This window comes from Sciurus vulgaris (genome assembly GCF_902686455.1).
Source record: "Sciurus vulgaris genome assembly, chromosome: 3".
Lineage (NCBI taxonomy): Eukaryota > Metazoa > Chordata > Mammalia > Rodentia > Sciuridae > Sciurus > Sciurus vulgaris.
The window spans coordinates 177982565-178010247 of NC_136463.1; the positions used below are offsets into that span (position 1 = coordinate 177982565).

Here is a 27683-nt window from a genome sequence, read left to right on the forward strand (position 1 = left end):
AGAGCTTAAGAAATGTGCATCCAGGAGACTGTGCTCCAATCTCCAAGTGGATGAGTGTGCAAGTCAAGGCTGGTGGAGAACCGTCACATGAAAGGTGGCTTGGCACCGACGTGACACCACAGGAGAAACGTGAGCAGGGAGATGCCTTTCCATTCTGCGTTCAGACTAGTTCCCCTGGGATTTGGAGCACAAGGAAGACTGGTGAAGACAAAGTAGAAGACTCTGGTGGTGATCATACGAAAACCTTTTAGAAGAAATTTGGGAAATAATATTTAATTAGGGAAGCGGAAAGGCTGCGAAACAGTCACAGAAAATGAATTCTGAAAGGTCAAATTATCTTAGATCTTGATTTAAGTGAGAGGGAGAGAAAAAGGAAACATAAAGAATAGAGAATACCAGGGTGAGATTGCCCACGCCTGTCATCCCAGCAGCTTGGGAGGCTGAGGCAGGAGGATCATGAGTTCAAAGCCAGCCTCAGCAAAAGTGAGGTGCTAAGCAACTCAGTGAGACCCTGTCTCTAAATAAAATACAAAATAGGACTGGCGATGTGGCTCAGTGGTTCAATGCCTGGCACCCACCCCCCAAAAATAGAGAATAAATAATGGATAGAGAGAAGGGGAATATGAAAGAATATCCTTTGCTGAAGCCGTGTTTAAATAGAAGTACAAATTTTTAAAGAAAACTGAAGTCAAGAGCAGTAAAGTCATCCTCAAGAGATGGCTATTGTCCAGTTTCTGGACATCCATCCCCATCCCTCTCTAATTTACCTTCTTGTCCTACACAAGCTACAGAGAGAAAAGGTACATTTCCCAGACTGCTTTGCAGCTGGATGTGATTGAGTTTCACCTAGGACATATGGAAGGCAGGAGTGAGGGAGAGATCTTCACCTTGGTCAGCTGCTGCTACCAAGCAGGAAAATAGAAACCTGTTCATTGGTGTCTGGACATGGCCATGAGAGGCAGCGGATAGTGCACAAGCGCTTCCTGACTCTGGATCTCAACTAAGCATGAGCCCTGGGAGCAGTAGTCTATGTTCAGCTGAGTCTCGCTCCTCCGACTATAACGATAAGTACAAACTCCCTGTATTAAATCCTCTCTGTTTGACACACCTAGAGAGAAGTAAACCCTGAATGATAAACAGCATAAATCTTGTTAACTGGCCTCTCTGCTCCCTTTTCCTTCCTACGCAATACCCAGAGACATCTTAATGAAACATCAATCAAATAACTTTGCTTATTTCCTTAAAACCATTCAGTGCCTCCTCATGACATGGAAAGGAAAATCTGATCCCATCCATAGTCTATCAGGCCCCACTCATTCCAGTCCTGTCCACCTCTCTATCCCCACCCCGAGTCACCCCCATTTGTTGACCCTGCTCCAGGCATACTTGCCAGAACGCTGTTTCCTAAACACACAATCTGTTCCTACCCTGGGACCTTTTCCCTTAAGGTTCCTGTGAGGGTGAGCTATGGGCTTCTTACTGGGGGGCCTCCCAGGCCAGGAGCTCCTCTTTCCCCTGGAAACCCTGGATCACCTCTTGAGCCATTGTAGCCATTCAAGCCAGGTTTGCCTCTGGATCCAGGAGGCCCTGGGTGACCCTACAGAAAACAAAATCATAAGTGAAGCATTTTTGCAAGAATACCATAACACAAGGGTTTATGCAATATGGATCCCAAATTATGACAGTTGTGACTCATGATTTTACTTGTTTAATTTTGTAAAACTTCCTTCCCCACCTAAAAGTGCAGTATAGCATAGTGAAATTAAAAATAAAAATGTGTAATATATCAAATTTAAATTAATTTAGTTTGGAGAATTCAAGGAGATTGTGGAGGAAACTTGCTTGAAACCCTTAGACTCTAAAGAATTGTAAAGGCCCCCAAATACCTCTTCATTCTTCCATCTGATTTTCATGTTAGAAATGAGAGTCTTAGGGCTGGGGAGATAGCTCAATTAGTAGAGTGCTTGCCTTGCAAACACAAGGCCCTGGGTTCGATCCCCAGCACCGCAAGAAAAAAAAGAAATGAGAGTCTTAGGCCCATTTCCGATCTTAAGACTCACCAGAAAATAAAATGTCTATTATGAGCACTATGTTTATTTCAGAACCCTGCACTTGGTGCTGCAAGTGCTTCTAGTTCCTATCTTGGAATGTTTTTCTCTTATCTGCTTGAAAACTTTGCTCTCCACATAAAACATTTGGCTTTTGGAATTATTGCACAAAATTGGAAGGCGAGCACCCTTCCCTGCACTAAGATGAGAAATAAAAACCAACTTGCCCAACATATATGCTTTTTGAACATGTGATCTTAAAAGTGCTGATGAATGTTTCTCCCTTCTTTAAAACAATGGAGAAAATTTAGGGATACTTACAGGTACACCGTCCAAACCTGGAAACCCAGGAACACCAGTTGGACCCTAAAATCCCAGAAAATAAAACAGATATAAAAATTAGTAAATTATTATATTAACAATTTTATTTACTTGAAAATATGAATAACTGATGACTCATTATAAAACACCTTGTGGTCACTGCTTTTATATTGATGAGTTTAATCTTTCAGGAAGGGGATGTGGTGGGTATTGAACTCAGGGCCTTGTGTGCAGTAGGCAAGTGCGTACCACTGAGCCACGTCCCTAGCCCAAGACTGATGAGTTTAAGCACCAATGATTAAGAGTTTTTTGGTGCCTACTTATGAGGGCAATTTGCAGTACCAATTCGAGATAGCCTTCAACATGCTAAGTCAGAAAGTCAACTTCTCAGAATCTATCCCGGAGTAACAAACTTAAATGTGAACAGCAACATATGGGATTATTTTTGCACACTGGGACTACACAAAGCTGGGGTAAAATCTCAAATATTCATTAGCAGGAGATAAACTATAGTTTTATTCACAGTGTGGGATATGATGCAGTATTAGTAAAGGAATATATTCAATTTATATAAATTAATATAGAATAATCTTTAAGACATATTGTTGAGTGAAACAGGAAAAGTTTAGCATGATACACAACATTACATCATTTAGGTTTTTATCAACCCCCCAAACAATGCCACTCCTCAGTGGTACACACTTAGAGGGTATTAAGTGCATAGAGAAAGGTCTAGTAGGGCCTGCTGCTCTGGGGATGGGGAGGGGGATGGCTGTTGCAGAGGAGTCCAGACTTAATTTATCACAAGAGATGGGTATGCACCGCTTCTGACCCTAAAACCTCGCACAGCAGTGCTGGGGGAGGGAGATGTGAGTCTTTCCCTGAAGAAGCAGCTTACCTTGTCTCCTTTCTCCCCCGCTGCTCCAGGAAGGCCAGTGTCACCTCTCAGCCCCTTCTCTCCTGGAATCCCAATGGGTCCAGGGATCCCCAAAGGCCCTATTGGGCCTTGCAGCCCTAGTGGTCCTGGTTGACCCTGAGAAGGAAGAGTCACAACATGATTTCGATGTATCTTCTAACACAGACATATAGTCACCCAGGTCCACAGAAGGCTGGAACGTTGAGAGTCTGAGCAAATTTTGATAATCCGTGTTTCTATAACACAAGTGTTTGATTAATAGAAAGACAAGAAACCAGGCCACTGCCTTTCTCAGTCTGAATTCCTTCGATGGCACTTATAGACCCCCCGCTGTTAAGGAAGCACAGAATTAAAATCACCAGTCTTACCACCACTGTGTGAGTGACATGGCAAGGGGAGGAAAACTGCCAGATCTTTTATTTACTTCGGTGTCTGATGGTTTGAGGCCTCAGGACAATGACGTTAGATGAAGGGCAGCCTCATGGAGAGTGGGTGGATTTCACAGCATTTCCCCTTTTTCCCGCCTTGACAAGTGGCAGTGGCGGCCATTCCTGTTGTTGTTACAGGGCTCCTGCCCCACGCCTCAGCACCCGACCCACATGTGGCAACCTGGCTGTGTGACCCCAGGCCCTGGGTCTCCAGCGAGTCCCCTGCTAGACGACAGTCTCAGAGTGCGAGCTGCACCTCTAGAGTATGAATACACCCCTGGTGTTCATTTGAAGTCAGGCTGTGAGTTTTTGTGCTTCCTAAAACTTTTCCAAAGATTTTTAAGAAGAATCATTTTATATCCCTGTGTCCCAAAACCCAACATGAATTACTGTATTCAACAAGCAAGTCCGTATTGATTCGTGGACAGAAGAGTTTGAGGGATTTCAGGAGATGTGTGCTCAGATCAGATCTTTAAAACCTCTAGGGCAGATACAGAGCTGCGCACGGGTGTGGGCACCCTGGTCAACAAGCTTCCTGCAGAGTTCCATCTTCACGAACTATGTTTTCTCACCCTCATCACAAAGGATACTATTTATTATTTACAAAAATTCTAAAAGCCTAGAAATTTATTTTATTCATTTTTAATTTCTCTCTCTGTGTGTGTGTGTGTGTGTGTGTGTGTGTGTGTGTGTGTGTGTCTCATGTTGCCCAGGTTGGTGTCAACCTCCTGGCCTCCAGTGATCCTCTGGCCTCAACGTCCTGAGTAGCTACTACAGGCACACACCACCGCACCCTGCTCAAGGTTCAGAATTTTAAGAAAAGCTGAAATATATATAAATATGTGTTACAAAAAAGACACCAATAAAATATGAACTATAATTATATAGGCACAAACCATTTGGGGGCACAGGGAGGGCAGATCAATTTACAATGGGTATCAAATAAATTTTAAACTACAGTCTAAAAGTAAGAATCACAGTGACTTCAGATGACCTTTTCAATGTATGTGAACTAATTTTACTTCTAAGATTAATCTCACTTCTCAGTGAGATTAATTAACATATGTTGAAAAGCTCCCATTTTTTCTGAAATACGAGGGTCAGGAAATAACTGCTCTTTCATTAAGTTTGGGAATTACTTTTTTATCTTGCATATAATTTATACATAAACTCCCCAATTATCTTCTGTGAATAAGGTACTTTACAATAATGTATTATTTAGATACATAACACAGCACATAGTGGAATGTAATGGGGTAACTAAGAAAGAGACAACCAATTAACTAGCTATAAATCTTTTCAGTGGGTTTCATTTTAGACACACAATCCTGAATCCGATGAGCTAATGGAACTTTGAGGACGAAAAAGAGGACTGGAAGCATTTAACTCGGTGTTAAGAGTGATGACACTCCATTTAATGTAGTATAGAAATGCATCCTGATTTGAGGACGTGACATAGAAAATACTTTCAAAGAAAAGTAAACCAACACGGGGTACCTGCATTACTGAAGGACACCCATCCTTTCCCTCGGCCTATTTCTCCCTCCTCCCTTGTCCACACCTGCCACACAGACCTCCCGGACATTCTGAACGAGCTCTGCTGTTTCTCAGCTTTTGTGCATGCTGTCCTGTCCCAGGCTGTCCCCATCCGGGGCCTTGCTATCTCTCAATGCTCCCCTGGAAACATGCCTCTGATCTTGCCCCTGCCCTTAAGAACTGGATGTCCCTCCAAGACACTAAGTATGAAGCCCTCTCACCGGCTCCTGCGATCCTCCCTTGATCTGTGTGTCCCTTCCAACGCCACCTACTGGACCATGAACTCCTCGAGTACAGAGCATAGGTGCCCAAGGTCATGATGGTAAGAAAGGCAGATGTATTAGTCAGCTCTTTGTTACTACAGGAATACCTGAGGCATATTACTTTATAAAGCAAAGAGGCCAGGTTTGGCTCATGGCTCTGGAAGTACAAAGTCCAAATAGCATGGCACAGTCTCTGGTAAGGGCCTCTTGGGCTGTATCACATCATAGTGAGAGTGTGTGGTCTCTCCCTCCCTCCTTATTAAGCCCTCAGGATTCAATCATTGGAACTCCACCCTAATAACCTAATCTAACCTAATCACATCCCAGAGACCTCTCCTCTAAACACCAGGGTAGGTTTACGTTTCCACCCTTTTAATGCAATTAACATCTGACTGTGGGGAGCAAACCCCTGAATGAGTCTAGAGGTAGAAAACATCTTCAAACCACAATAGCAGAGAATAATAAATGCTTAATAAAATATGAAGGTGAGTCCTGCCCCTACCCCCAGGAAAGACCTGGGTAAAGGCTTCCTTATGACTCTGAACTGCCTTGCCTAGAACATTGGCTTATGGTTGTTTTGCAAAACAGTGAGGATCGCATACCACCAAGCACAGGGTACAACTGTAGAGAGTGGGCAGTCACTCCAAGGGCAGCGGTGCCGGAGCCTGTGTGTTGCTGAGGTATAACCTGGAGCCACTACACCTGCACCACCACCACCACGTTGAACAACACATATGGCCTCTGCTTTGCAGGTGGAAGGACTAACATAATACACCAAACGCCTCCTCTCTTAAGCCTGTGAAGACTTTGTGATGTTACCTTCCACGCTGTTTTACACATTGTTAGGTTTTTTGTTATATGATAAATTTTTTAAAGAACTGCATTCAGCCTTGAATAACGGTACTAAAACTGTCAGAAATCTGCTCAGGAAAATTTCCCAAACACCAACCTTTGAAAGAGTAGATTGTCAGTCCAGCCAATTGGAGTAAATAATTTATCCACAGCAATGTAGAGAGCAATTCTATTTTTGTTAAATTGTTTCATATTCAAAAGGGTCCAGTAAGAAACCATGCTTACAAGTAAATATTTGGGATCACTTATTTATAAGGCTATACTAGAATTAATTGCAGGGTGAATCGGCACAAGTAACAGGTCCACAAGGACATTTTTCTAACTGGAGAAATGTTAATCATGGGAATTTTGCATCATTCAGAAAAATCTTTTTAAAAGAAATACTGCATCCACTTCTAACCCTTCCACCTGGAAACAGTAACATGGCATGAAACGTGTTGGTGTCCTGGTTTTAGTGTAGCCAGAAGCAAAGTCGCACATAGGAGGACCGATTTCCAGCCTCACATCCCTGATTTTTTCTGGGGTTGATGGTGGTTTTCCATTTGCTTTGGGGTTTTTTGCTACTGTGTGCACAACATTGCCTCTGTGGTTTGTGACTTTCCACGAGAGATGGCGAAGTCACTGAATTCAGAAACGGCAATCAGCTTGACAGCTGTGTGAAGCCACCGGGTCATCTCTTTCTCTCTCCTCAAAGGCCAGGCGGACACAGTGTGGTCAGACCCACTATCCACGCCTCCTGCCATGGCAGAAGGCCTGGGCCAGCTGTACAAATAAAGGATGAAGGAGATCAGAGCAGACAGAAACCACATACCACCCTGGCCGCAGGGCAGGACATTCCTTTAGGATTTTGTCCCTGGCTCATTGTCTAAGTCAGGACCATCTCTTGAGCAGGGCTAAGAGCAAATGACTTGTATTTCACAAGTTAGTACAGGAGACCAAAAGATGGAAAATACACATATATATATTTTAAAAAATCTTCAAATCAGTCTTTTCAGCTGCCACTGATCTGCTTGACCACCCAGGAGCAAACCTGTGAGAAATAACAACGACCTAAGAGTTCCTGTGTCACTTTAGCAGCATGAGAATTAGGGAAATAGCAACAAAGAGACAACGACAAATGCATGCTCAGCCATGCTCTTTCTGCAACTTCTTCATGTTCTTTCCCAGCTGGGGGTTGAGTTGATGTCAACCACTATGAATGAATGAGTGAAGAGGAAAGCCATTTTCGTTATATTAATTATACAGAATTTTCCAAATCCCCCTTGGACTCCAAGACCATGACATTTGCTATCAGAAGTATCACAGAAAGGTAAGGAATCTATTTATTAAGCTTAGTTATATGCCCACCACCTTCCAGAATTTACTCATTTAGTGCAACCAGCAACACTGGGAGGAGATTAGTCATCCCCTGCGAAGGACAAGAGCCCACCCTGGAGACATCATTTATTCCAACTCACACACTGGTATCTTGAGTCCACACTGGGACTGGTCAGCCTCTCTCCAAAGCTTCTCCTCTTCCTGCTAAACCACTAACTCCTTCCACTAAGTTACACACAGTGCCTACAGTGACATTCAATCCCTTCCTGCCTTGAATTACCTGTAAAATTAAGAACTCCAAGTATTTATCAGGATAGACTCTATGTTCCTTTATGAGGTTTTCTTAGGAAACAATATTATTAATCAAATTGACTCAAGAGCTCTATGTCTGTGGTCCTCAAGTGTCATTTTCCGGTCCCTCCATCAGTTTCGGACTCTCCTCCGGACACATCTTCGGCTCTTCCTCGGCTCTGAGTTCACACTCGCGTGTCAGAGTGGAGCTCGCAGCTGCCTGGCCTGCTTCCGCCCCACGCCTGTTGGTGCACTCTGTTCTTCCCATCAGGGTGCTCAGTTTGGGCTCAGTCTCCATGACTCTCCCTGACTATACCTGCCACATCTTGTCTTTGAACTGATGTCATGTGTCTGTGTCACCTGCGTCCCCCTGGGTCGTCTTCAGCACAGGCCACCGAAGCACAGCCTCCCTCGATTTCTTGCCCATTCTTCGGCCCACATGGCTGTCATCTCATCTTGTCTTCCCTTCCCTTATGTCGTTGGGCTCATCCACACCTCCGGTGGGTGCAGCTTCTCCTCCACCACCCACTGACCCCTGCAATTTCCACACACACACACACACACACACACACACTGCTTCAATTGCACTTGTTTGCTGGGATGATATTAACCTGTCTTCACCTGTAGCTCAAATACCACCTTGTTCCCACCAAAAACATGACAATGATCATAGTGACAGTCATAGCTGCTACCGCGGGCGAGCACTAGCTCTGTTCTAGACACCAGCGCTGCACCGGCCTTCTCCTCAGGGAATCTTCACAACCATACAAAGCAGAATGGCATCTGTACCAACCTCCTCCCTCCCCCAGGAGGAAGCCCAACCTCATAGAGATGTGGCAGGTGACTGGAGACCAGGTAGCCCACACCCAGGGAAGCAGATTCGAACCCAGCTCTGCAGTCCTCAAGGTTTCTGCTTCCCTTTATACCCCAGGCCTTATTAATCCTTCCTCCAAACTCTCACATCTATCTTAAAATAATGAACACCCGAATAGACACGTCACCTGAAATTCATTATTGTTTGGTGCATACTATTCAGTATCTGCTTAGGTTGAGGTCCCAACACCTTGGCAGCTGTCTTTCACTATGTAAATTTTAAACATGTGTTCACAGATTGCTTAATTGATTAATACTTCTGTAATTAAAATTTAGAAAATAACATTTTAGTTAGTTAGCATCTCTCTTTTTTATGCTGACCTTATGATGTTATTATTCCCTTAATACTTAATTATAATTCAATGAATAAGCCACTAGGTGTCACTACAACATCACATAAATTCTCAAACAGGCCTGAATGTGCTGCATATCCCTTGGACTATGCCCCCAGGGTCCTCCTCTCTTGCCGTAAAATTTCATAAAGAAAAGGTATTACTTTAAGGGTAGATCGTCCAAAATATTCTGCAATGGCAGAATATTTTCTTGTACCTTACGCTGACCTTACGTGGTAACAAGGGGCTCAGGGTAAATCGATCCCTTTAGCCTGGAATAACCCTAGGGATCTTTAGCTGTGTTCTTAGAAGACAGCATGGCACAGCGGCAGAGCCCTGCATGGAGAACCAAAGACACAGCCTTGCCACTGAGTGGTAAGGTCGCTTCTTAGGTGCCTGATCAATGGTTTTCCATTTTGAAACACAGTGATAGCAATAGCCTAGTATTGTGCATCTGCTGCGGGAGCCAAATAAGTCAGCCTGGTCTCTTGGTAAGCGCCTCCTGAGCAACACCAGCTGGCACTCCTTCCTTCTTGCCTCTACCCCCTTGTTTTTCTCCTGCCTGCTTCTTCTGGGCAGCTCCTCTTACTAGTGGTTGGGGGTCTCCCCCTGGAGCTCCTCAGGGCTACCTGACCTTTTTTCTTGGGAAAATCCACCCATTTCCATGGGATCCAATGCATCCACAGCCAAACAGTCCCTCGATCTTCCTTCCTAGTCCAGAACTCTTTCTGAGCACCAGTCACACATCCAACTGACCTCAGGCTCTGTAAGTCCAAAACTGGACTTGTGATTACCCTTCAGATGTGTTCCCCAGTCAATACCACTGTCCACACAGCTGCTAACACCTGTACCTGGGGTACTGTGCCTCCCTAACCACCACCCCAATAGCCCCACGGAGTCTCCTCTCTTTTCCATCACCCTGCCCCCAGTATGTCCAGCCCACCCACATGCCCACCTCCATAGTGGCCTCTTGCTAAGACACCAGAACACCCCACCCCTGTGGCTGCTGTGGCCTCCTAACAGGCTCTCCCTAATATCACCTACCCACCCTGACTGTCCTCCAAACACTAGTCAGTGGTTTTCCTGTAACTTCATTTGACTTCTTTCATTTCTAAAAATCTTCAAAGATTCTAATCACACAGGATGGGCTGCGTCTGCTTTATCACCTGCATCTCAGGCCACTTGCTTTCTTCCCTACTGTGCTCAAACCCCTCTCTGGCCATCTTCCATCCTGTCTCCTACTGGAGTAGAGACTGCCCTCTTTGAGGAACACCTGTAGGAGCTGAACGCACCCATAAAAAGATATGTATGTCCGTGTCCTAGTGCCTCTAACCTGAGAGATTGTTACCTCGGGTGGCAAAGGCTGAGAGAATGTGTTTATATCGGGTTGTCCAGGTGGTCCCTAGACGCCCTTACAGGTAGCCTTATAAAAAGGACATGGAGCAAGATTTGATACAGACACACAGGAGAAGGCTATATGGCAACAGAGGCAGAAATTGGAGAGACATAGTCAGGAGCCAAAGAATGCCAAGCATTGCTGAGAGCCACCAGAAGCCGGAAGAGGCGAGAACAGATCCTCCCCTAGGGCCTGGCAGTGCCAAAGCCTTGCTTTTGGATGTCTGACCTCAGGATTCATGGGGGATAAATTTCCATTGTGTTAAGTCACCAAGTATGTGCTATTTTGTTACAAAAGCCACAGGAACTAATACGACACTTCCTCCAGGCAGAGGCTGGAGCTCTAAATCCACACAATGATTAGCCCCGTGTCCCTGTGCTCTGCCACCCGATTCACGTCGCCAAGCAAAGCCAAGTTGTGGCACCAAATGGTCCAGCTGGGAAGGGGTAAGTACCTTTGTCCCTTCTTTCCCTGATGCCCACTGTGCACCCAGCAGAGTTCCTATCACTCATTAGGCACCTAGAAGCACGCAGGGGCAGGGGTCTTGTCTGCCTCCACTACCAGGCTCCGAGCTGCATGCCACAGGGCCTTCCTTCTTTATCACAGAGGACCCAGCGAGGCCTGGCGCATGGGAAGTGCTCAGTGGCTAATGGCTGAATGAATGGAAAGGGTCATTATTAATTGCAGTTATGAGTGCCTGGTAGAGAAAAGATAAGCACATTGAGGACCGTTGTTTCCATGGGAATTTCTTGGCGAATTATTGAAAATGAAGTTTGAAAGAAGAAACTTTCTTTTCCTTCCTAAGTCCCTTATGAGTCTGCATTTCTGTAATTTAGGGAGATGCTACTCTGGCACTAGAGGGGAATTCGTTTACTCCCTGTTTTCCATTTTCCTATATGGAATAGGTCCCTAAAAATGTGCCAGGTTTTCAGGTGTACCTGTGTCACTTGCCATTACCTTGCCGCGTCCAAGAGATCCTGACCTTGTTCCTCTTGAGTTTAGCATGTCCCCACATTTGCTGAGCCCTGCACCGGGCCTGGCCTGGCTTCCTGCTGGGCCACATAGCTGGGCAGTCATTGCTATGGAATTGAACTCTCATGAGAAGACCAAAGGCCCTGCTGCAAATCATGAACAGCTGAATGATGTAGCCAGCCAGGGCAGCAGTGTGGAAACCCACCTTCAGACCCAAGCAGCACCTAGGGTTCCCAGGGGAGGTCTCCTTATATTAGTTCTACCTATGCACTTGGTCCGATGGAAAATGCATGATGTATTCTAAGCAAATACAAGCTTGTTTTCCTTTCACAGAGATGCTAGATGTCAAGAACGTCTTATCAGCATGCTGAGCCTGATGTTAGTTGGAGTTATTCTTCCATATAGACATTAGCCTCTGCTGCTGCTTCAAACACCATTGTTGTTAGTAGGCCAAACAGTAGAAAATGATAGTCAGGGATCCTTCCTCTACCCCCAGGCACCAGAAATACTTCCTCAAGCATCTACAGAGGAAATCCTACATTTGTATAATTATTCCTTTAACTTTTTCAAGTGTTCCATTGTTCAGATGATACCATGATGATAGCCAGGGATGGTGGCACACGCCAGTAATTCCAGCAACTCAGGAGGCTGAGACAGGAGGATCACAATTTGGCAATTCTTGTCTCAAAAAATAAAAGGGCTGGAGATGCAGTTCAGTGGAAAAGCACTTTCCTAATATGTGCAAAGTCCTGGTTTGATTCCCAATACTGAAAAAATAAATCCTGGTTACTGTTCCTGCCAGGAAACACTTGAGTAAGCTAAGCCAAAGTTGTAACTTGGAAGCTGGTGGGCTGAATTCCACCAGGATGTGTTTAATTGCCAGGCACTAGGTTTTTAAAAAATTCTGAAGTTTGATGTCTTTATAAGACAAATGCCTTGTCCAGTTCCCTAGTCCCCAGTCCCAAAGGTACTATCCCAGATCCCCTTCATTCAGGTTAACTGCAGTCACCTTAAAGGTGTCTGAGTCTGCCAAGTCCAACAGGGATTCCTTGACCAGAGAATTTTTCAATGATGACGAAATGAGCCAGACAGTTCCTGGAGAAAGAAGATATTGGCAAGAACAAGAAAGCGAAACCGAAAAGCTTTACAACTTCAGTTCTCATTGGATCTTGCTTTCATCAGAACAGAACCTAATTCACTTATGTGAACTTTGGGACATAAAAATGATTGCCATGAACCACTTATCAGGCCCCAATTAGAAAGTGTCCGAAACCACAGCTGTGAGCGGGATAGAGACTGAATTTTAGAACTTCATGTGCAAATAATTTAATGATATGAAAAATATTAACAATAATTAAAATTCCCCAAGCAAATTCCATTTTTATCATGGAATGCAGACTCTTAAAAGCATAACAGATGAGTGAATGAAATTGCAGGAAAAATATTTGTCTTATATAATACATGTATATATTTATATAAAGTTCCCAAAGAGTGACCCCACTAATTGTCTGATTTTGAGTTTTAAACCCAAATACTAACACAGTTCTTGAGTTTTAAGACATTTGAACTCCTTATATGAAAAACAATCACATCATGAAGTTCTCTTGATTACATAGTTGCTAAATTCCCATGAATGGTAAACAGTACAAATCTACTTTTTTCTGAAATCGACTGTAGAAGTTGTCTCCTTATTTTCCTGGTTGATAAAGCAGAACTTTAAAAGGTACATCCTGGTTCACAAGGACACGACATAATTTTTTTCCTACAAAGAGGCAACCAATAAATGCACAGAGCTTTCTCCCTTAAAACTGATCAAGGAAAACTCGGAACCCTGCCCAGCCTCCTAGTGAAAACCTTACAGTGGGTCAGAGTGAAGTCTGGAGAATTGTAAGGCTGGAGTCACAAATCATCTTGGAAACCGGCAGCTGTCACTCGTGAATCATGCCCCACATCACAGAACTGCAGGACGTGAGAGCCAGGAGGGACAGGCCCAGCCTCCTAGTGAAAACCGCAACTTCCCAAATGGAAACCCAGAACTGGAAAAGGTCAAGAGCAAAAGTCTCTGACCCTCAGCCAGGGGGCGCTTTCCTCAGCTACTGCTCCTTGAAACGCCCTGAGCCCAGCAAGGATCAAAGCTCACCTGCTGCTCAGAGTCCCTACCTGAATTCACAAGGGAATTGGGACTGTGAGAGGTCCCAACCTGATTCTAGTGTGATTCTAGTGTGAGGGGAGGAAGACAGGCTTGGGCATGACCCCCCACTCTCTGTTTCCCCTTCTCTTGGGAACAGCGAGTGCGCCTCTGTGCCCCCTGCATGCTGACCTGGCTCCCAAATCCTGACCAGGATGTGTGCGAACTCCCCCTTACGTGCCATGTGCGGGGATCATCTCTCAAAGATGCGACAAAATGACCCCCAGCTCCCAAAGTAGGGAAACAATGAAAGAGGACTTGGGTTTCCGATGTCTACTGTGGCTCAGGGATCAGGAATACCCTTCACACCCTTCTCATGGCCATCTTTACTGAAGGCCTGGGCACTATCGCATCAAGAGTGTGGGCGCAGCCAGAGCAGGGGGCAGAGAGAGGCAGAGTGGAAGAGAACCCAGTGAGAGGCTGCAGGGGGAGTCCCAGGGGGGAGAGGGTGGCTGAGCAGGGAGGTTGTGGGGATGGTGCCAATACTGAGCTCCTTCTGGAAGGAAGATGGCAGCAGGGTAAAAGGGGGTGACACTGAGAAATGTGTAGAGAAGTGGGCTGCGTTCAGCGGGTCTCCCAGAGGGAGCCAGCAGCCCCATGGATGTGGCTGGGGAGCCCGAGGCGCTAATAGTGATTATAAATGGAAGATGAGCAGAGGCCGGACTGTTGGCCTCTGGAACACGGATGAAGTGGAACCGTTCAGCCCAAGGCACGTCCCAGTTCCACCCCAAGCTCTAGCTCCAGGCTCCCATAAGGTGGTGACCACAGCCTCTCCTCTGCACTGGGCCAGCCTTCCTGTTGACATTGCTTCAGCCGCAGCAGTTCTGATGTGGGACTTAAACGAAGTACCCACCTAAGCACTGACCTCCGGGAAAGGAGCATTTTCCCTTTTAGAGATCACCAAGTCTATGCCACAAATAGGCTGGGAAGCCTCCTGGAGATAGCTCGTGCCTCTGGTAGTCCCTCCTTTAGAGCCTATTTCCAGCTTCTGCTGCAGCCCAAGAGGCTGACTGGCTGCTGAGGACCTGAGCAAGCCTGCCTCTCAAACCACCTCCCAGTTATGCATGGGCCCTGCTCCCAAATTCTCCACTGGAAAACATTTCCTGCACCTGCATCCCTCACAGGGAGAACCTGTCTGCCTCAGGAAGGACGGAGCTCTCCTGTTGTATAAGCAGTCCCCCCTGACCACCCAGAATCAGAGACACACACTAGGTAGAGAGGGCAGCTCAGCACCTTGAGACTTCCTCACCCATAGACTGCCCTGGAGAGTGCCAAGGGCACTGGTTTGTTATTGACAGCCCGAGGAAAGAGAAGGAAAAGGACCAGTGGTGTAATTATAAGGACACTGAGAAGGCTTGGTCACATTAGAGTGCCCACTTGGGTACTTGCCCAGTTCTCAACCCAGGTGTTGGAACCTTAGTGTAATCATCTTTCCATGATCATGGAGCAAATGTGGAGGGGAAGCCAGACACCTGGATGTGACTCCTGGCTCTGCACACAGCAAGTTAATTGGAACTTGGGAGTTCAGATTCCTTGTGTCATCAGATGGAAATAACAATAACAATAACAACACCTGCCTTATGGAGCTGTTGCGGGGTGACAACAGGCTTCTCAGCCGCCATGCTGCAGGCTGTTGGGCAGGGATCACTCTCGGTGCATTGTAAGATGTTGACATCACTGTGGCATCTACCCACGGGACACCTCTAGCACCTTCTCCACAAATTACCCCCAGCCCAGAACCATGGAATAGAGGGGCAGATTTGTAAAGGCACCTGGCACAGCTGCTGACACACGCCAGCCTCCTTTAAACCAGAGGACCCACCAAGCTGGCTCCATCAAAGCAACCGCTCCTCTTTGTTTTTGGTTTGCTTTTCTTCCCACCACAGAGCTGATCAAATCCATTCTGAGGGAGCCTCAGGCCCAAAGGTCTTAAAATTTAGATGCACTTTTTTTTCATTGTGAATTTCTATAATCTTGGTCTGTTTGTATTAATGACCTCACCCCAAAGCTGGGGTTTTTGTCAATCATCTGTACGTGGACTTGGAAAAGCTAAAGTACTTCTTAGGTTGCTAGTGTTTAGTGTCTTAACTTTGTTTTTCTTGCTGACTCCATTTTTAAATTCTCTGGTGAAAGTAACGTGACAAAGCACAAGATCAATTGCGATGACCAAAATCTTTCACATACTGACCAAAAAATTTAAAAAGCCCTTTATGTATAAGGAGTTTGCTGTCATTTACATTCAACAAGGTGGTGGTTTACAGTAAAACAGCTCAACAAAGGAACCCTAGAGCACACCTACTATGTGACAATAAAACCCTACAGTGGGAGAAATATTCAGTCTCTTCTCTCAGGATTGTAGCATTTTGTAGTAAAGACTGATCTCTACTGAAATGTGCTCTTTGAGCATCCTGCACTGCCCTGCAGGATTGATGTGGACCCTGTGCTGGTCCGAACGATCGTGTCTTCCCAACATGCCTTTACTGATATCCTAACGAGATGGTGCCGGGCATGGGGTCTTTGGGGAGTGGTTTGCTCATCAGCATGGAGTTTGTATGAACAGGATTAGTGCCCCCATGCAAGGACTGCAGAGAGCTCTCTCTCCACCGTGTGAGAACACAGTGAAGACAATCATCCAAAAACCAGGAAGAGGCCCCCACCAGATATAGGACCTTCAGGCCCCCTGATCTTGGGCCTCCCATCCCCCAGAACGTGGGAAACAGGTTTGACAGCAGCAGCTGGTAGCCCATTACCATCCATGCCGAAGTATTAGAGCAAATAATTCTTTTTGTATACATATATCAGTGTCCATCTGCACCCCTTAATTATGTTCAATTATGTGTCAATTAAAAATCAAATATATGCTTAAAAAATACTCCCACAGTCTGATAAGAAAGACGTTTGTTTCAGAAGCTTTGGACCATTTTTAAAGAGCTTAAAACTTTTATGTGATATTTTGTCTGTGATATTTTGTTCCAGCAGCCTGCACGGATGAAGACACATTTCCAAAGAATCATTGATCTGATTAAAAGCTTCTGAAACACACTCCTTCATAGGACAATACACAAGATTACTGCTTTCTTAAATATGTTTTATTTAACACATATTTAAGGGGTGCAGAGGGACACTTCAATGTATACAAACAAAAATCACGAAAGCATTTCTAATTGAAGAATTGTTTGCTTTAATGCTTCAGCATGAATGAATAATGGGCTGCCAACTGCTGATGTCTGAACACAGGGGAGATGTTCATAAAGTTCAAGAAGACTGACAGACCTTAACCAAGAGGGTCCCTGGGCTTTGCAGAATTGATAGCAGCCTAATCATCAAGAGTGCTGCTCTGGGTGGACTTGAGCTAGACACTGACATGTCTACGCTTCAGTCTCCTACCCTCCTACCCTCCATTGGTCTGATTAAGAAGGAGCAAGCGCATTTTGAGCACATATAACTGCACCTGGCAAATAAAAACCTGCAATAAATGTAGCTCTGGCTGTGATTAGAACACCACTCCACGGGTGTCAATGGGTGCGCCATCCATGAAACGGTGACAGTCAACTGTCTGCAAAGATTGCTTTCTGAAAATCTAAGCGGGCTTTTTCTCACTCCTCACAGTACTTCTCAGAGCCTTTCAAACACCGATCTGCAAGACGAATGCCAAGGAGGCAATCCAGCATGCATCCCGTGATAGCAGGACCCTTTCTCGGGGGGGACAATTCACAAGATTAGTGTGGCATAAACCATGGGGTGAACCACTGCTACCCAGACCATCTTCAAAGCTTGACACACAGTCTGATGTAATTGAAATCACTTATCAGAAGGTGAAGAACTTTGATCGTAAAAGACATAGGCATTCGCAACTACCGAAACAAGTCGGATCTGAGCTGACTTCATGTTAAGTCTTCGGGATGGTTCGCCTTTGGGCATGCTGCCTGGTCTGATGTTCACGGCACTTACCCGAGAGCCCTTCTCAGGGAAGCACTGGCAAATGGAGCAATCTCTTCCTCCGCAAGGACCCATGTATTTCTTCCCACCCTGGAAAGGGAAGCAGCTTCTTTAGCACACAAGTACTCATCTCTTCACTAGATATATACAAAGCACAGCATAGCAAGCACTCTGGGTTTGCCTAGCTCACAAGAATCCCATGGTGCACTTTGACCTGTGGATCTGTGAGAAGCAACCACTAATACTGACATATTAAAGGGCAAAGCACATACACTGGGGTTTCATAAGAAGCAGGGCTGATTATATGAGCAAATAGCTTCCCAGACTGAAGACACTGGGGAAAAGACATAGTCTGGATAGTCACTTTGCTTTGGCCAGAAGCTTCTACAGTTTCTATCCCCCAGTAAGACTTAATAATGTATACAGTTGTGAGCACAATAGGGTGCAAACCAGGCAGTTGGGCAAACCATACGTACACAGAGGTGTCTAGTTTAACTGATAAGCTTGACTTTTTTCTTTTTTTTTTTAATATTTTTTAGGTGTTGGTGGGCCTTTATTTTATTCACTTATTTATATGTGGTGCTAAGAATCGAACCCAGTGCCTCACACATGCCAGGCGAGCCTTCTACCATAGAGCCACAATTCCAGCCCCTTGACTTTTTTTCTTGATCACCTTGCTCTACCTCCCAGGTCAACTGGCCCATTTCCCTTGTGATGTCCTTTACAGGACAATTATCCAGTAGGGCCTAATGCTTCAGGTAAAAATTGTTCCTTCCTACAATGTGCCAATACTACAAGATGATCCTCTAATGTGTCTCTCAACCAGGAAACTTCTGAATCTAAATAATTGTGTCCCTCTCCCCATTTTTAGCTGACTTTTCTTCATTAGAGAGTACACACACACACACACACACACACACACACAAACACACACAAACACACACACACACACACCTACCCACACCCCTAAGCTCTTTGGCAAGAATCATCACTTTTTTTTTTTTTTTTTTTTTTTTGGTGCTGGGGATCGAACCCAGGGCCTTGTGCTTGCAAGACAAGCACTCTACCGACTGAGCTATCTCCCCAGCCCCGAATCATCACTTTTTTCTCACAAATTCTCATTTTCTGTAACCAGTGTCATCAGCCACTTCAATACAAAAGTGTAGTCCCAGAAAGACTGACAGTAGATCCCTTAGGACAAAGGGCCACCACCATACACCTGCATTCACTCACAGGCCAGGGCCGTGGGATGGGTGGAGAGGTGGACAGGTGTTGCTCTAGGTGCTGGGAACTGAGGTCATGGACAGGAGCATCAAGTCAGCGCCAGAGACAAACTGCCTAACATACATATAGAAGCTGCACATTTCTACAATTGACATATCTTATTAGGAATTGAACCCAGGGGTATTTTACCACCAAGGTACACATCCCCATTACACAGCCCTTTTTGTATTTTTGTATTTTTTTAATTTTTTGGACAGCGTCTTGCTTAGTTCCTGAGGCTGGCCTTGAACTTTCAATACTCCTGTCTCAGATTACCCAAGTCACTAGTATTACAGATATGCGCCACCATGCCTGGCTTAATAGATCTTTTTCAACTTAGGTCTTTAGACCAATGTATAATGGGAAAACAAACAGTTAAGCCAATATTTATAGTTCAGATAAACATATATATGTGTAAAACATAATACATATAAATAAGCATTTATATATGAACACACATATAGACATATATACATATATGTTGGTGTGTGCATGTGTGTGTGTGTGTGTGTGTGTGTGTAAGAGGGAAAGGAGTCTATCCAGAAATTTTTTTCAATCACACAATTTCTACTTCTTTGGGGGAAAAACATGCTCAGACAAAATCCAAAGAAAATATCTGTAAGCATTAATGAAAAAGGAATCTTTATAAACGAAATTCTCCTGGGTCATTAAAAGTATATAAGAATTTGAAGGTTCACAAGAGCCAAGCAAGTAGATAATTTAAGTTAAAAATGTATTTGAAGTTTCTGAAATATATGCCCCTTAAGTTTCGAGTAACATTGTTATCTACAATATGTAAGTTCAAAATCCTGATAAGATTTTAAAAAATTTAAATACCTAGGGCCAAGTCGGGACAGCACAAAAGCACTTAAAGTAGCCAGTCTGAACACTCGGGTCATTTAAGGTTGGGATTCATTACTGTGTGTTCACTGAAATATCAAAATAACCAGAGGAAAAAAGGTCAGTTGATTAGATGGCTTGATAATGAAGGCAGATTTTTATGTATTTATTTTTACTTATTTTTGCCAAGCATCACTGAGATGTTTGTGGCAAAATTATATCACAAAAAAGAGTCAGTTTAAAATAGACCAGCAGATTCTAATAAAGCAACACCCCAATAAACATTTAAAAGGAGAGAATGAATTCACAGAGGAAGAGTCTGCCCCTCAAAAATATATTGTATAAACTCTTTAAGAAAAATAAAGACAGTATCTCAGACAACTAAACATTCCAAATAAGAGTTACACTGACTGGGAGTATACTTATGCTCTCAAGAAACCAATGTTACTTTTCTTCAAAGAGAAAAACAGGAAAAGTCACTCTGCTTTATCTTGGGCATTTTAAAACAAATATTTGCTGCATAGAAAGTTCAAGAAAATAAGTTAATTTCTAGAAAATTAGTCATCTGACCTAAAGATGCACCTCAATTTTCTTTTTTATAAAACAAATAACATAGGCACAAAATTAAAAATTCAAATAGTGCAAAAGACTGTAACAGGAAAAGAAGTTTTCTTTTTCCATCCTGGTCCAAGTTCCCTACAACAGAGGATTAATCCCTTGACATCGTTGTCTAGCAACGAATCTGCTGAGAAAGAAATCAGGAACCAATTCCATTCACAATAGCCTTAAAAAAATACATAGAAACAAATTTAATCAAGGAGGTGAAAAACCTTTACAATAAAAAGCTGAAGAACATTGAAGAAAGAAACTGAAGAGGACACAAGAATATGGAAAGACCGGGTCCCATGTTCATGAATAAGCCAAATTAATATTGTTAAAATGACCATACTACCCCAAGCAATATACAGAGTCAATGTGATCCCCATCAAAATACCAATACTTTTTCTCACAGAACTAGAAAAAAACAGTTCTAAAATTCATTTGGAATAATAGAAGACCCAGAATAACCAAAACAATTCTAAGTCAAAAAAATAAAAAATAAATAAACCAATGCTGGAAGCATCACAATACTTGACTATAAATTGTACTTCAGAGCTGTTGTAACAAAAACTGCATGGTACTAGCAATAAAAACAGACACATAGACCAGTGGTCAGAATAGAACACCAGAGGCAAATCCACACAGATGCAGTCATCTGATCCTTGACATAGGTGCCAAGATATACATAGGAGAAAAGACAACCTATTTAACAAATGATGCTGGCAAAACTGGTTATTCATCTGTAGCAAAATAGACCCTTATCTCTCACCTTGCACAAAAATCAACTCAAAATGGATCATAGACCCAGGAATTAGACCAGAACCTAAGCAACTCCTAAAGGAAAATGTAGGGTCTACACTCCAGCATATAGGCATAGGTAATGACTTTCTCAACAAGACCCCTAAAGCTCAGGAAATAATGCCAATTGTTAATAAATAGGATGACATAAAATTAAAAAGTTCCTGCACAAAATAGGAAATAATTAAAATGTGAAGATAGAACTTACAGTATGGGAGAAAATCTTTCCTAGCTACTCTTCTGACAGAGGATTAATATCTAGAATAAAGAACTCGAAAACTTAACATCAAAAAAGCAGATAACCCAATTAATAAACAGGCAAATGAATTAAGCAGATTCTTCTCAAAAGAAGAAATACAAAAAGTCAACAAATATATGAAAAAATGTATAACATCATTAGCAATTAGGGAAATGCAAATCAAAACCACACTGAGATTTCATCTCACACCAGTCAGAACAGCACCCACCAAGAATACAAAAAATAATAAAGCTGGAGAAGATGAGAATAAAAAGGAACACTTTTACATTGTTGGTGGGATTATAAATTAGTAACCCAGTATGGGAATCAGTGTGAAGCTTCCTCAAAAGACTAGGCATGGAACCACTATATGACCTAGCCATACCACTTCCCAGTATTTGTTCTTAAGAATTAAAGTCATCATACTACAGTGATGCATGCATACCTGTGTTTATAGCAGCACAATTCACATTAGCCAAACTATGGAACCAGCCTTGGTATCCATCAACAGGTGAATGGATACAGAAAAGTGGTATATATACACAATGCAATTTTATTTAGCCATAAAGAAAAATGAAATTATGGCACTTGCAAGAAAAATGGATAGAACTAGAGACCATCATGTTAAGCAAAATAAGCCAAACTCAGAAAGTCAAGGGTTATGTGTTTTCTCTCATATGTGTAAACTAGAGAGGAAAAAGGAAAAGAAAGTTGAGGGGTCTCATGAAAATCAAAGGGAGATCAGTAGAGGAAAGGGACCAGAGGGTGAGAGGCAGGGAGGGAGGCAGGCAGTGCTAGGGAGTGACACTGGCCAAATGATATAGTTATATTGTGTGCACGTATGGATAGCGACAAAAATTCCACCATTAATAATGCAATCAAAAATGGGAAAATGTGGGAAAAATAGAATGATTTAAGAGACATAATAACAAAATGTGTACTTCTTGTTTGGATAGTGAAAAAACCAACTATGAAAAGACGTCTTTGAGACAATAAAGGAAATTTGAACTAAAAAAAATGGTGTCTAAGTATTAATAAGCATGAACAAATGCACACACACACACACACACACACACACGCACGCAGTGATTTTTGACCTGTTTTATTATTGCCCAAATGGCAGACTGCTCAATATTTTGCCATTTTCACATAATCAAATGTCTTCATAATCATTCTGACACAATCTATATAGCTGTCCATCATGAAGGACCCTAACTTGTTCAACCACTCTCTACCAAGGAATGCCGAGGCAGGTCCCTTCTCTAGCCACTGAACCCTACACTGCAATTGATACTCTTGTGCACTCATCTTTGTGCATGTCAGGATAAATATGTATGATAAACTCCAAGAAGATACATGCCTGTGTCAATAGGTACGTGCACTTACGATCCGGATTGACAATGCCGAATGGCCTTCCATCAGTTTGTACCTCTACCTTTAGAATCTAACTATCACATCCACTCCTGGTGTGACAACAAGTCAGTGGGAGGGTGCAGGATAGAACAATCCTGGGTTCAGTAATTATATTCATTGGCATGGAATGTAAGGATCAAATGAAGTGAAATTTAAGACTTTATAGATTTTTATAGTAGAAAACAAAAGAATATGATACAAAAATAAACAGAAAAATCAGGTAAGATCAACAGCAGTCAGCCAATCTCAAATGCAGCCTTCCATTCCCACTTAAGGTGGAGAAAACTGAGCCTCAGGTAGGTTAAGGAATGAATCTGTGGCAGAGCCAAGAATCAAGGATGCCTTGTTCCTTGACCCAGGTGCTATCTGCTCCCAACTGGTAGGAAAAGGAGAGTACAAGGTAAATGTTCTGCTTCTATTTGCTTTGGAAAGACTTAAGATAATCTGAAATGGGATTGGGTGGACCCAAGCCAGTTTAGTTGTTTCAAAATCAACCTGAGTTATAGGCAGCTCGTAAACTGGATTTCCCAGAAACATCTGAGATTGGGTTTAATAACTAAGATTCTTTAGTGAGGAGGCAGAAGTAAGAGGGCTTATTACAGAATGTTCTAGGCTTATCTTTCTGCAGAGCTAAAGTGTTCAAATTTAACCTTATATTTTCCGATTTAATCTTGAAATGTCCCAGCTGCCTTGTCTGACTCAAAAAAAATTTTTTTAAAGAAAAGGTTATATTAGTTATAAAATAAAGTCACCTCCAATACCCAGGCAATTCTAAAAGCAGTTTTCACAAAGTAGTAGAGTTTCTCTAGGTCCAAACCTCCATTTTCCAGATAAGGAAAGCAAGCCCTAGAGAGTGACTTATCCCAAAATACAACAAAACCATACATTCAATAAAGGGAATTCTCAACATGCAATCTGTGAATTAATGTACTCACCCCATATACATGTTGTACAGAAAACAGAATAAGTATAAGGGACCTGCAGAAAAACAAAAATACAGATTAATTTAAACTGTTCATTTTCATGCAATACAAACGAAAAAGTCAAAGAGCAAAGGAATTCATTCCAAAAAGATTCTTTACTTCTAACAGTCTACAATCATCAGCTTATTTGTCACCAGTGGCCAGAGAGAGATGTTCTACTCTCTTTTCAGTCAGTCAAGGAATCGGTATGGAAGGCAGTGTGGTCCTCCGTGTGCTCAGGAGCAGGGGTCATTTTAGGTGAGACTTGGGGGGACCGGTCAGTGGAGGGAGAGGACTCCAAGGAGCACTAGAGGAGTTCAGGAAGGAACCAGCTGAGAGGAGAGCATCCTGGAGGTCGTTAACTGGAGCCCGCTACAAGGACTGGGAGAGCAGTTTGGAGGACTGGGGAATGACAGAGAAGTCGGGAAAGAACCACCTGCTCCAGAAACCCACCTGGGACAGCGTCACTATTACAGGGAGCGACGTAGAAACAAAAGGCCACCAGCCCTCAGTGGTGTGTGCTGAAGACCTTCATGTGCTTCATCTCATTCGATCCTTGAAACAGCCACACCCGCCGGAGGGCGGTAGGAGAACTGGGGCCTGTTCTGGTTCTGCCTAGAGCCTTCTCCTCCCTGGAGCCACATTCTCAGTGAGCCTTCTTTTGACACCCTCCAGTCCCTCCTCTGGTGCAGACACGTGAGAAACACTACTGAGGTCCACAGAGCCCTGTGCCCGGGTGTGACCCTGAGGAGGATGCGGGCAACTGGGGGCAGGCTTTCTCCCAGAAGTCCCCTTCTCCCAGTCACTCTATTGGAATTCATGGTAATTCCAATAAAGCCCAGTTGGCATTTCAATGTAGTAAATAAGTAAATTAGAGAAAAATATAAAGGAGATGTTAAACCCAGGGAATCAGCTTTTAAATTGAGTTGAACTTGTATTGACAACCACCACTGTTAAATGAGTTCTTATCGCTTGGGACATTTGTAAATAGGAAATGTTGCATCTTACGGCAGTTCCGGTGGCCACAGAAGCTCATTAATACTGTGGGCACCTTTCACAGAGGCTCTGACTCAGAAACATTGGATAATATGCACCAGAGCCTGCAGGCAAAGGGGCCCCCAAGGGGTCCACACACGTCAGGTCTGAACCCCATTACTGTCCTTTCACCCTATACTCTCTTTTCCCCTGAAGTAGATATTAAAAAGTAAGATCCTTCTTTCTTTTAAAAACCATCCACAATTAAGATTCCTTCGCATTTTCCTTCGTATCGACTCCACATGACATTTCTGAAATAAACAGACTCCTTCCCACCACCCTCTCTTCCTTCATTCCCCACGAACGAGTTCATCACCTTCAGAACTTTTCATCTGCCTGTTAGTGAAGCCTGAATCCTCAACACCCTTTCCAGTCACTCTTGACAATCTCACGTGAGCTTCCTACGGCTGCGGCAAGACATCATCGCAAACTCCAAGGTTTAAACACACAGATCTGTCATCTTGTACTTCCCAGCATCAGAAGCCCAACGTGGGTCTCAATGGTGAAAATCAGGGTGTTTCAGGGCTGTGTTCTTGAGCTCAGGGAAGAATATGATCCCCTGTCTTCCCAGGTTTTAGGGGCCACTCACATTCCTTGGCTCATGGTCCCTTCTATCTGCAAAGCAGGCTGAGCGTCTCTCTTGCTGCATCCCTCTGGGCTCTGCTATAGCTACATCTCCTCTGATGCTGATTTCCCTCTTTGATGTCTAAGGACCCTGTGATCATGCTGGGCACACCTGGATGATCTAAGACCATCTCTCCCGTGTCAAGGTCTACCGACAGGCAACCTTAATTCCATCTGTAACTTTAAGTCCCTTTTGCATGTAACATAACATTGTCACAGGCTCCAGAGATTAGGACGTGGCTGTGGGGGTTGTTAACCTGCCTACTGCACTAGAGAAGAGCTTTGTCCTGACTCTACTGGTTTCAGGGAACTTGCTGCCCTGGGCCTATAAGGCTTCTGCTATTCAAACCCAGTGAGTAAGAGAGCAGGAACCCAGAATCTTCAGTTGTGCAGCTTCTCACTGGGTGTTCTGTGGTGCATTTCAGGGAGGATAGAGAGTGTTATCTTCAATAACAAGAACGAGTCAGGCTTTACATAGCAGGCATAACCCCCAGCTTTCTGGAACAATTTGGCTTTTTGATGCTGAAGCATTTAGATAATCTACACCTATAAAACTAACACTTAGGGAAAATTATTTGATAAAAAGCAGGTGATCACACAGAGGACACTCACCAGGGACCTGTGACCAAGGACTTGGTCCATCTCAAAGAATACCTCAACAATACCATGTGCACAGGGGCTTCGCAGGCCAGCTGGGGACGAAAAACTGCCGGTCTTCTCTTCTCTTCTGGAAGACTCGCTGGCAGGTGAGGTTCTGTGTCCTGGGTTAAAACCTGCATGTGTTAAATGTAAATATGTTTCTTAAAATGCAGTATGCATTATAATGTTGAAAGTAATTACTTGCATTATTTGTAGTAATGGAGGTATTTTCTAAAGGGGAAACTCCAAAGATTTTTTTTTTTTTTTTTTTTTTTTTTTTTTTTTGGTGGTGCTAGGGATTGAACCCAGGGCCTTGTGCATATGAGGCAAGCACTCTCCCAAGTGAGCTATATCCCCAGCCCTCCAAAGGTTTTTGACATAACCATCTTTCCTTAGTGATGGGTAAACTGAATAAATATCAATTCTTATTCTTAGAAATATGAATATTCTCAAATCCTTTCTATGTCACAAGCATATTTTTGATATGATGATACATATTCGTATAAAATAACTGCTACATTTGGCTAAGTAGAATTTTCTTCTATTTGATCTAGAAAATTCCAAGTGCTTTTTTTTAACTCTTTGAAATTAGGAAAGAAAATTTCTAGTAAAAAAACTATATTTTGTACACTTATAGCAAATACAAGTAAGAATATTTTTATGTAAAATGATACAATCTTTCTTGGAAAACATTTCCTCAGAAAGCCAAACATAGAGTTACCAAATGATCCAACAATTCTGTTCCTGGGTATATACTCAAAATAAATGAAAACACATGCTCATATATAACTTTGACATGAATACGCCTAACAGTCAAAATGTGGGAATAACCTGATATCCATCAACTTATGAGTGGAAAAGCAAAATGTGATCTCTCCATACAATGAAATATTATTCAGTCATGAAAATAAGTGAAATATTAATATGGGCTACAATGTGGATGAACCTTGAAAATATTGTGCTAAGTGAAAAAAGGCCAATATTTTATGATTCTATGTATATAAAATGCCTACAATAGACCAGTCCAGAGAAACAGAAAATTGATTAGCAGTTGTCAGGAGAAATGGGGGGGAGGGGGATTGGAAAGTGTAGGATTTCTTTTGGGGATGAAAAAAAATGTTCTAGAATTTAGAACATGGTTATGGTTACACAGCACAAAGACATAATAAAAACTGTTGGATTATGAACTTCAAAAGAGTTAAAATGTTGATTTTTATTTTGTGAACTTTATCGCGATAAAAAAAAGAGAAAATATTTTTAAACTTGACTCAAAGAATCCTATACTTTGATCAAAGGTCTCTTTGGCCCCAAGAATAGAGATGTCTCATATTTTAAAATCTTTGGCTTCTTTAAAGACCTGTCCTTATTGGAACTGGTAGAGAAAGGAAATCAGGAGCGTTAAATGTTACAGGCTATTTTTAAATTTCCGGATAAAGCTGAGTAAATTAATTCAATGCTGTATTTATGGAACACTAGTTTTCTGAGTAAGTGGTAGAACCACATTCCATGATGCAGTTTCAAAACCAAATAGAAACAGAATCACTCTGAAAACCTAGATCTTTTCTGCCCCTAAATTCACAATTTTAAGTGCCTTTTTTC

The 27683-nt window shown here is 43.0% G+C and overlaps 1 protein-coding gene across 4 annotated transcripts in view; it reads right to left on the reverse strand.

The window, feature by feature from the left end:
- The window catches only part of COL4A4 (collagen type IV alpha 4 chain), a 136294-nt gene that overhangs the window by 95553 nt on the left and 13058 nt on the right, over positions 1-27683 (reverse strand). For all 4 annotated transcript variants that reach the window (XM_079132608.1, XM_079132609.1, XM_079132607.1 and 1 more), the window contains 6 exons: positions 26058-26218; positions 23760-23802; positions 17685-17762; positions 3268-3402; positions 2370-2414; positions 1481-1597 (listed from right to left, as the gene is read on the reverse strand). In XM_079132608.1, coding sequence (XP_078988734.1) covers positions 1481-1597; positions 2370-2414; positions 3268-3402; positions 17685-17762; positions 23760-23802; positions 26058-26113 — 474 coding nt within the window. In that variant the 5' untranslated portion in view covers positions 26114-26218. The remainder of the gene's footprint in view (positions 1-1480; positions 1598-2369; positions 2415-3267; positions 3403-17684; positions 17763-23759; positions 23803-26057; positions 26219-27683) is intronic.